This window comes from Balaenoptera ricei, chromosome 19, assembly GCF_028023285.1.
Source record: "Balaenoptera ricei isolate mBalRic1 chromosome 19, mBalRic1.hap2, whole genome shotgun sequence".
NCBI classification, from domain to species: domain Eukaryota; kingdom Metazoa; phylum Chordata; class Mammalia; order Artiodactyla; family Balaenopteridae; genus Balaenoptera; species Balaenoptera ricei.
Genome location: NC_082657.1, coordinates 46,947,820 through 46,957,406, shown reverse-complemented (window position 1 = coordinate 46,957,406; position 9,587 = coordinate 46,947,820). Strand labels below are relative to the sequence as shown.

Sequence of the window (9,587 nt, the reverse complement as noted above, 5' to 3'; positions counted from 1 at the left end):
TAAGTGTCCATGGTAAAGATTAAGGAGAAATTCCCCGACAATAAAATGAGATAAATTACCAAACCTACTTTAAGGGAATGCCCTAATGCTAGAGATTTAAAGTTAGTTCCTCTAAGAAATTCTGGAAGATTTTGACTAGAAGCGAAAGTGAACATTTTCTGAATGGTGGAAATATTACTTATTACTATTTACATTTTTCTTAGCATCTTCTCCAGTCTTCAGATGGGGGGGAGGGGGAGGTGAGCTAGTAAGGCACTGAGGCGAAAAGCCGCAGCGGGTGACAGTACAGGCCAAACACCAGGAGGTCAACCTTTATCAGTCTCCAGTGTCCTGTTAGCTTTCATGACCTGGGAAACTCGCAGCCAGTCACCCGAGGCGGGTCCCGCCTTCCCCGGCACTTCCCCTCCTCAAGGTGGCGGCGGGAGCGACAATCCGAGCCCGACGCGCGCGGTACTCCGGGAGCGGAAGAAGGAGCCGCGCGGCGGCGGCCCAACCGGAAGGGGAGGAGCCGGGCCTGGAGGATCCCGGAGAATCGTTGCTGTTCCGGCCGTCGGTGTCTGCGGGTCGCGGGGACCAGGGCCTGGCGGGCGGGGTGTGTCGCGATGCCGGAGCTGGCGGTGCAGAAGGTGGTGGTCCACCCCCTGGTGCTGCTCAGTGTGGTGGATCATTTCAATCGGTGAGCGGGCGGCACGGGGCGTCCTACCGGGGCCGGTGGCGCCGCTGCTGCTGAGTCACGGCGCGCTGGGGATGGCGCGGCGGCCGCGGGGGCGCAGATGCACCGGGGGCGGCCCTGTGTCACCGAGGGGCCCAGACCAACTCTGTTCACGAAGCCCCAAGTCACCCGGCATCGTCTCCCCCGCCGTCCAGCCGGCACTCCGGGAACTGGGCTTCTCGTTCCTTTTACCCAGTCCGTACAATGCCAGAGTATGGGGGGCAGGCTTCACTTGCCCCTGATCCCCAGGCCTCGTGCCCGTCTGTCACCTCGTCCGCCCCTTTTCGCCTGAAAGACTCGGTGTCTGGTAGAAAAGCCCTTCAGACTCGCACTTTTTGCCTCTGAAGGCCGTCACCGAAATTCTGTTCTCAGCGCTCCGAAGGACTCCCTGGAAGAACTGTGGTTTTAATTTAACTTGTGAAAGTTTCCAAGTGGGACTCTGGTTTGACGATAGCTTAAAACGTAGATGTTTTAAGTTTTAAAGTCAAGATTTTCTTTTAAAAATGAGACCAGTTAGAGATGTTGGCATTAATGAATAAGAAAACATCCCACAGATGTTTCTTCCGCCTTCGCTTGCTTGTTTTTGAGCTGTTCGTCCCGCTGGACCTGTTACACGTGTTCATAAATTTTACAAGATAATTAATTGACTTGGAAAGTTGTAAGACCCGGTTGGGAGCATCTGCTGTAAAGTCATAGTTGCTAAGTGCCCATCCTCTTGCAACTTGCTTTGTACAACTCCCAATTCAACCAGAGCCAAAACCAAACTCAAGACTCCTGTGAGGTTCAGGGTCCCCAGTCCAGTTCCATTGCTTTGTAGCACCCTTAGCCTAACAGGATATGCGAGCTTTCCCACTGTACAATGATTAGTATTTTTCTCCTGTAGGATACTAGAGGTGCTAAGAGGGCAAGCATCTTTTCAGTTCTGTTCAGTAAATTCAGCAAACACTTGTTAAGGGCATAGTGAAGGCAGACACTGCAAGCTGCTCTGTCAGACAATTGCAGGGTTTTTTAAAACGCGAATGGATTTTTGTAGATCAAAAGAAAAGCCCATGAGTGTGGAAGTTTCCTTTGAACTTAGATTTCCCAAAAAATTAGAACCACCAGAATACAGAATCCTTAACTTTGGTCCAAACCCTAAATATAGTAAGCATTTATAAATTTGCCAGACCATATGTTTAGATAAATACAGTTAAATCAGTATGAAACCAGCAACTGTTAAGGAATTGTAGTTCATTTCACCGTGACTTTTGTCTTTGCTTTGAACATAGAATTGTATTGTTTCTGTATGTTACAATTGTTAGTGGTTAAAGGAGAATTCTACATGATGACCAATGAAATGAGATATAAGTGAAACACTTGCAGTTCCTTAGGACAGAAATCATTGAGGAGGTTTGATATGGAAATAAATATTCTGAAGTAGTCTTTCTGGTTCATTGAGCCCTCCTCCCAGTATGATTAGTCACCAGCTCACTTCCAACTTCTGCCTAATTAAGCCATTCAGAGACCACAAATGGCACACACATGCTTCTGGGTCAGAATCATTTTCTGAGCCCCTAAATGGTACAAAGAATTATAACATCTATTGGGGCTTGTTGACATAGATGTTCCAGAGAAGAGTTGGCAAGCTGGACCATAAAACTGGTTCAACTTTAGCATCTTTATCCCTGAAAAGATTTTTGAGGACAGAGAAGATGGGGAAAATTTAAAAGAGAAAGGTAAGCTGCAGAGGAAAAAATAAAAGTAAATGTGATTTCAAACACCAAATAACATTTAAAACCTTAAGATCTGGGGAGTTTTCATTTTCTCCATTTTAAATTTCTATAAAGTTTGAGATTTTTTTCCAAGCATGTCTTTCTTTGCAGTCAGCAGTGAAACTGCCAGTGTCCAAAGTTCACGAATTACCCATTATATTTATTAGAATTATTAAGGACTAACCCATTATATTTGTTTAGTGGGATTAATTCCCAGATAAGCTAAATTGTATCTGTACCATTGATATTTCCTGTTGGATATCTTATTGTTGGTCCACTTCTGTCTGTGCCCCTCCAGACTGACCTTCTGTTTTCTCATTCAGAATAGGCAAGGTTGGAAACCAGAAGCGTGTTGTTGGTGTGCTTTTGGGGTCATGGCAAAAGAAAGTTCTCGATGTATCCAACAGTTTTGCAGGTAAAAGAAAAATTTGTCAATTATACCTCAGTTTTTTAAAAAATAAATAGGCAAATTTTACATTTTCTGAGTATGGTTAAAATGTCAGTTAACTTTTAAAAAGAAAGAAACTTTCGTGGTCTCCATTTTTTATTATAACCAAGCAATTCTATTTCAGAATTGCTTAAGTATAGAAAAGGGAGGCTAAAGGCTACACACTGAACTGGATAGTAAATACTTAAAACTTGCAGGCCATACGGTCTCCATTGCAACTGCTCAGCTCTGCTAATGTAGCAGGAAAGCAACTATAGACAGTATGTAGACAAACTAATAGGTATATTGCAGTAAAACTATTAAAATAGGCAGCGGGTGTAGTTTGTCAACCACTGTACTAAACTATTAACCATGGTTATGGTTAGGCAAGGGGGAGATAAAGACCTTATCTTTTACACTGTTTCATAAATCTTTATAAGAATGTATCCATATATTTTATGATTGAAGCAACAATAATAAAGAACAACAAAATAATTCCTGGCATGGCTGCTAGACTAGAGGTCACTAACTCCAGTGTCTAAAAGGATCAGGCAGTGATGTAATTTGCCAGACGGGAATATTAGGAAGTGATGGAGCTTTTAGCAAACTGAAGAATGTGTCCTTTATAAAGGGTGTGGCTTCTGTCTGGCTCTAGCCAGTTGCTGGGTCTTCCCGTTTTTCAAGAGAACCTGGAGGTCTCGATTTGTATGTGAAATCTTCCAGTTTTTACTAAAAGCAACTCAAAAATAATTTTAATACTGTGTTGGACAAACCAAAGACATGGATCAGATCTGGCCTAGGGGTCTACAGTTGTGATATGTGCCCTTAAGAGTTCTATCTAGCACCCTAAACTGTTTTTTGTTTTTTTTATCTCTAGTCCCTTTTGATGAAGATGACAAAGATGATTCTGTCTGGTTTTTAGACCACGATTATTTGGAAAACATGTATGGAATGTTTAAGAAGGTCAATGGTAGGTGGCATTGTGGCACGTGTGTGTGTGTGTGTAGGTATATGTGTGCCCATAATGCCTTTTCTAAATATTCACTTTTCTTTGTTTAATGTCGAAGGCCCTTTCACTTAGCTAGACTGAAGTAAGACTAGTGGTAGTAGAGGAATGAGGTAGAATAAATGAGAAACTAGAGTAGCAATTTAAGGCCAGCTAGACCACCTAGGCTTCAGGGGAGAGAGCTAGCCCTCTACAGCAGAAAAGCAAAGAATGGTCAAATAAAATCCACCTGCCCCTAGAGCTTTAGTACCACCAGGGTAAATATCTCTGTTACATGTGTCGCTTTCATTTTATTTCATTTCAGCAACCACATTGCTTTGGAAATGTTTATTCCCACAGCACTCACAGTTGTAATCTATGTGACATGAACTTGAATTCATTTATATATTGCCTTGGAATTGTTTTCTAGTTGTTTCATGTGTGACTGGTCTCCTAAACTAGTCTGAGATATGTATATCTCTAGATTTCCCCTGCTGTTTGTTTTCTGAGAATCCTGTTTTTGAGTTTTAGATTTCATAGGTATGTCAAGGTTTAGATGTCTGGAATTTCTGTAAAAGGTAGAGAACATAACTACTGGAGTTCTTACCCTTTTTGAGGGAAATATATAGATCTTTATGTAACAATTCAAAGCCACTAATTTTTCCTTCCCAGCCAGAGAAAGAATAGTTGGGTGGTACCACACAGGCCCTAAACTACACAAGAATGACATCGCCATCAATGAACTCATGAAAAGATACTGCCCTAACTCAGTAAGTGTACTCCGTCTTTAAAACTCTTGACTCATATTTGTTGCCAGCTAACTCAAGAAAAAGCATCCTAGGAAGGATTTGGATAATGAATCATTTCACCACTTTTTCTCTATAAGCTTGTGTTAATTTGCAGTGTTTTGTGTAGTATACGGTAACCCAGTGTATTTAGTAAGTTAAACATCTGTTCAGTGCTAGGTATATGTTATCTTCCTTAATCCTCTCAGTAACTGTATGAGATTGTTATCCTCTTTACAATGAGAAAACAGGTTCAGAATGGTTAGTAAGGTCTTCTAAGTGTGGGGCTGGGATTAAAATGCTGGCTTTCTTGACTCTAATCTCCTTCTGCTTGATAACCTCACTATACTACCTCTCAGCTTGTTAATGGATGGGGTTGAAGAGCAGAGCAAATAAGATAATTTGAAATGTAAAGTTATTTTTTTTTCTGAAAATTCTGGCTTATATCTGGTTGAATGAATAAAAAAGCTTCAGCAATCATCAGAATGGCTGCAGTTATTCCTTACGTGCTCAGTATGAGGTGATTTGCTAAGATTTGTTTTTCTGCCAGGTATTGGTCATCATTGACGTGAAACCAAAGGACTTGGGACTGCCCACAGAAGCATATATTTCGGTGGAAGAAGTTCATGATGTAAGTCATCTTGCTGTGAGCCTAGGAGATTAGATTTGCTACTTTTAGGGCCATTGGGGTTTTTTTTTTTTCCATTTTCAAGTCAACAGATACTTTATAACAAAGAAAAGGTTATTGGTTTCTGTCAGTAGTTTGATATTATGTTTTTTTCCCCCAAATTTGAGTCACCAAATTTTAGAAATAGGACCATAGAAATCTAAAGTCCCCTTTTACAAATGAAATTGAGACAAAAGTAGTCAAATGATTGCCCAGAGATGTTCTCAGCAAAGTAAATGCAGAGCCTGGTGAGCTTGGTCTTAATCTAATGCAGTTTCCACTGTTGGCCCACCTATATAGTGACTATATTAACTATCTAGTCTATAGCCAATCCCTATAGACTAGATCCTAGGTTTTCAAATAGAGTAAGAGCTGCCAGGAGCTAGATGGCAAAACCCATCTGTATGATTTGACACCTGTATAGTCAGCTCCATGACATTCAGTACCAGCTGTGTGGTCTGTTAGCTTGTTTCTTGGGTATGGACATGAAGAGCTGCCAGAATAGCTTTTCTCTATTTCCAAGAAAATTGAACTCAAATTCTAGGATAGGATTTGATGTGAAATTGTATATGAGTTGTGTTTTGAGCGTAAAATATTTGCACTTAGGGTGTGCAAAGAGCTCAGTCTTGAATTTCCAAAGTTGAACGGACAGACTAAAGGCTGTCTTTCTTCCTTATGGTTATCCATATATTCAGTTTTAAAATCTGGAAAAGGCTTTGTTAAGTTAGTTCCCTGCAGGTGTTCCTTGCACTGAGCTCTGTGCTCCTATTGCTCTTTGCCTTGCTTCCAGAGAGCTTACATTCCAAATTTATTGCCTAGTTGCAGTAAGACTTTCATCCCTGGTCTTGGTATAGTTGTTATAAGTTAAATTTTACCCTGCCTCTTTCAAAAAGGAATTAGAGGCTGCTTATACATACACATGCACATGCATGCACGCACTCGCACACACACACACCAATGAAACAAGATCTTTTAATAGAGGATGGAGGGGATGTAAGGGTCATATAATAAGTTGAAGCCAGGGAAAATCAGTACATGAAAAGACATGCCACGAAGTCCTGCACGAGTGTTGAAGGCTCTGACCATCCTAGCATACAAAGCCAAGAGGAAGATGCCATTTGCAGGATTCACACTGTCCTGGGTAAAATAACAACAGCTAATGTTTATACCACTTAGTGTAAGTGAAGTGACTTTCCCAAGATCTCACTGCTCCCTTATCACACATGGCAGAGCCAGGCTTTGAATCTAAGCAGCCTGGCTAGAGTCTGTGCACTCACTGCTGTGCTGTCGTGCCTCACACACGTTTTACAGCCTTTACAGGAGATGTACAGCCTCTTCTGGCACTAGATCTGAGAAAAGTTTCTCCTAAGTCCCATCAAGAAGTCACTAAGTGATACAGCAAACCACATCCACTAATGGGTTCCTTGACTAATTCAGGTCACCAGAAAATCAGTTATTCTAACCACATTGCTTTGGTGCTCTGACCATTTGACCCAAGGGACAACAGATGGTTAAAAGCTGTATCTTCTGACATGAGCTTGCCTCAAGTAAAGGTGTTCTGAATATTGCCTATTTTAGAATGAACGCTTATAAGTCCTTAAAATTTAGCCGAATCAAGGCTTCCCTGATGTTCAACTCTACTGCAGGCTTGAGAGAATATCAAGATTTTCCTTAGAAATAAACTAACGATGATTCCCCACTACACCTCCTCCCTGAGCAGGACCACTGTGACTTCAGCTTATAAGTCACAGTGCTTTGAAAGCTTTCAAAGCAAACTTTACCCACCCTTGCCATGAAAAAGCCAGTAATGACACCCATGAAGTGATTTGGCTTAAAGCAGAAGAATCAAGGCATGAAAAGGAACATGTGCCAGTTTGTTCATTTGTTTGTAAGTAAATAACTGTAGTTAAGTCTCCTCTCCCAGGATGGAACTCCAACCTCAAAAACATTTGAGCACGTGACCAGTGAAATTGGAGCAGAGGAAGCTGAGGAAGTCGGAGTTGAACACTTGTTACGGTGAGACTTTAGGACAGCATCAGAATCAGCAGCAGCCCAAGACGCTGCTCAGTGTAAAGAAGAGATCTGTATCAGCAATAGGGAGACCTGGGTTCTAGTCCTGGGCCATCTCTAAAGTGTCCTGAGTTATGATTTATGAGTCTGTGGACAGCACACCTTGTCTGGAAGCTGTAATGCTGGCTGTGACGGGAACAGATGTGTGAATTATTTAAAAGCAAACGTGTGCTCTTTCAGTGTACCTCCTTTTCAATGACTGTAGCTAGCCAGTTTTCTGCAGAGAATCTGCATCTTGGACTGGGATGGATGGATGGATGGATTGATTGATTTAAATTTATATTTTATTTATTTATTTTTGGCTGCATTGGGTCTTCATTGTTGCACGTGGGCTTTCTCTCGTTGCGGCGAGCAGGGACTACTCTTCGTTGCCGTGTGTGGGCTTCTCACTGCCGTGGCTTCTCTTGTTGCGGAGCACAGGCTCTAGGCACGTGGGATTCAGTAGTTGTGGCACACGGACTCAGTAGTTGTGGCTCGCAGGCTCAGTAGTGGCACACGGGCTTAGTTGCTCCGTGGCATGTGGGATCTTCCTGGGCCAGGGCTCGAACCCACATCCCCTGCATTGGCAGGTGGATTCTTAACCACTGTGCCACCAGGGAGGCCCTGGGGTTTTACTTTTAAATCCTCAGCTTACATAACCCTGACTGACTTACTTGAAATGGTCATAGATTTTCTCAAACAATAAGATGCCTTCCACTTCAAAAAGTTACTGCTGACTGATTTAAAAGCTTCTCCCAACATCATATAGATGCAGGTGGAGAAAATGCCACCCTTTTTAGGAACAGGGAACTTGAAGTAGAGAGGGGTTTTTTTTTTTGTTTTTTTAGTGAAAATGATTTCAGTTTAGCTCTCTCTTTTCTTTTGAAAAATGCCCTGTGATAAGAAAAATAAAACATATTCCTCCAAATGAAAACAAGATTAAGGCAATTTTACTCAAATCTTTATCAAATGGGGAAGTAACATTTTCCTTTGGAAAACTTGCCCCTCCTCACAAACTTAGTATTTCCTTAGAATGTGAAAATCTGCGTGATAGTACAGGACACTGATGTATTTTCCTGCCCTTTCTTGTGGGTTCCTACAGAGACATCAAAGACACTACAGTGGGCACTCTTTCCCAGCGGATCACAAACCAGGTCCATGGTTTGAAGGGACTGAATTCCAAGCTTCTGGATATCAGGAGCTACCTGGAGAAAGTGGCCACAGGCAAGCTGCCCATCAACCATCAGATCATCTACCAGCTGCAGGACGTCTTCAACCTGCTGCCAGATGTCAGCCTGCAGGAGTTTGTCAAGGCCTTTTACCTGAAGACCAATGACCAGATGGTGGTGGTGTATTTGGCCTCGCTGATCCGTTCCGTGGTCGCCTTGCACAACCTCATCAACAACAAGATCGCCAACCGGGACGCAGAGAAGAAAGAAGGGCAGGAAAAAGAAGACAGCAAAAAGGATAGAAAAGATGACAAAGAGAAAGATAAGGAAAAGAGTGATGTAAAGAAAGAAGAGAAAAAGGAGAAAAAATAAAACATGTAGCTTTTTAATTTGTAAATTAAAATCTTATAAACTAACTCATTGTGCCGCCAGAGGGTTCTTTTCACTTTAAGTGCAAAAGCTGTATTGATGAGAGCTCTCTGGATAGAGGGACTAATCTTGTACCTGAACTGCAGCTTAGGCTGCTCTGAGTTGGGAATGTGATAGCTCAGGCTTCAGACTGTGTGAGAAAAGTGAAGAGACATAAATGTAACATTTTTAGTACTCTTCCTGCTTTTATCTATAAGACCAGGAGTTGAATTTTCCCCATCTCAAGAGACTCTTGGGATCTGTTTCTGGCAGTCTGCAAAATTGCAAAATGGAATGCACGAATTCCATAAGTACTCTGCCTCAGAACACCTTGAGGTCTGACCCTCTGGACTCTGTTGAGAGTACCACCCCACAGGACTTCTTGGACCCATAGCTCTGGCATTCTCGGGGCTTGGGATCCATCTCAAGATATTGTTTACCTTCGAAGACACAATTAAATGGCTTGGTTTTTAAGTCTGTGTTCTGGTCGTTTTTGACTCTGGGTGTGGTGATCCGTTGTTTTCAGAAGCAACCAAGACAGTCTTTAATTGAAGCTGCCTTAAAGAATTATTTTAGACTGAATCTTTTATGAAAGCACCTCATTCCTTTAAAAACAGACAGCTGTAGGGAGGAG

General features: G+C 42.1%; 1 protein-coding gene across 1 annotated transcript; it reads left to right on the top strand.

The window, feature by feature from the left end:
- Window positions 1-474: 474 nt before the first annotated feature.
- Window positions 475-9,427, top strand: PSMD7 (proteasome 26S subunit, non-ATPase 7). Its single transcript, XM_059904714.1, has 7 exons — window positions 475-676; window positions 2,787-2,878; window positions 3,768-3,860; window positions 4,548-4,645; window positions 5,211-5,291; window positions 7,252-7,343; window positions 8,479-9,427. The coding sequence occupies exons 1-7, from the start codon at window positions 603-605 to the stop codon at window positions 8,915-8,917; spliced, it is 969 nt and encodes a 322-aa protein (XP_059760697.1). The 5' UTR covers window positions 475-602; the 3' UTR covers window positions 8,918-9,427.
- The last annotated feature ends 160 nt before the right edge of the window (window positions 9,428-9,587 follow it).

Bases quoted from the DNA above. Each gene is read 5' to 3' on its own strand.
- PSMD7 (XM_059904714.1), top strand. From the start codon at position 603: ATGCCGGAGCTGGCGGTGCAGAAGGTGGTGGTCCACCCCCTGGTGCTG. The intron at 677-2,786 runs GTGAGCGGGCGG...TTTCTCATTCAG, and splicing joins GTGGTGGATCATTTCAATCG to AATAGGCAAGGTTGGAAACC. The intron at 7,344-8,478 runs GTGAGACTTTAG...GGGTTCCTACAG, and splicing joins GGAGTTGAACACTTGTTACG to AGACATCAAAGACACTACAG.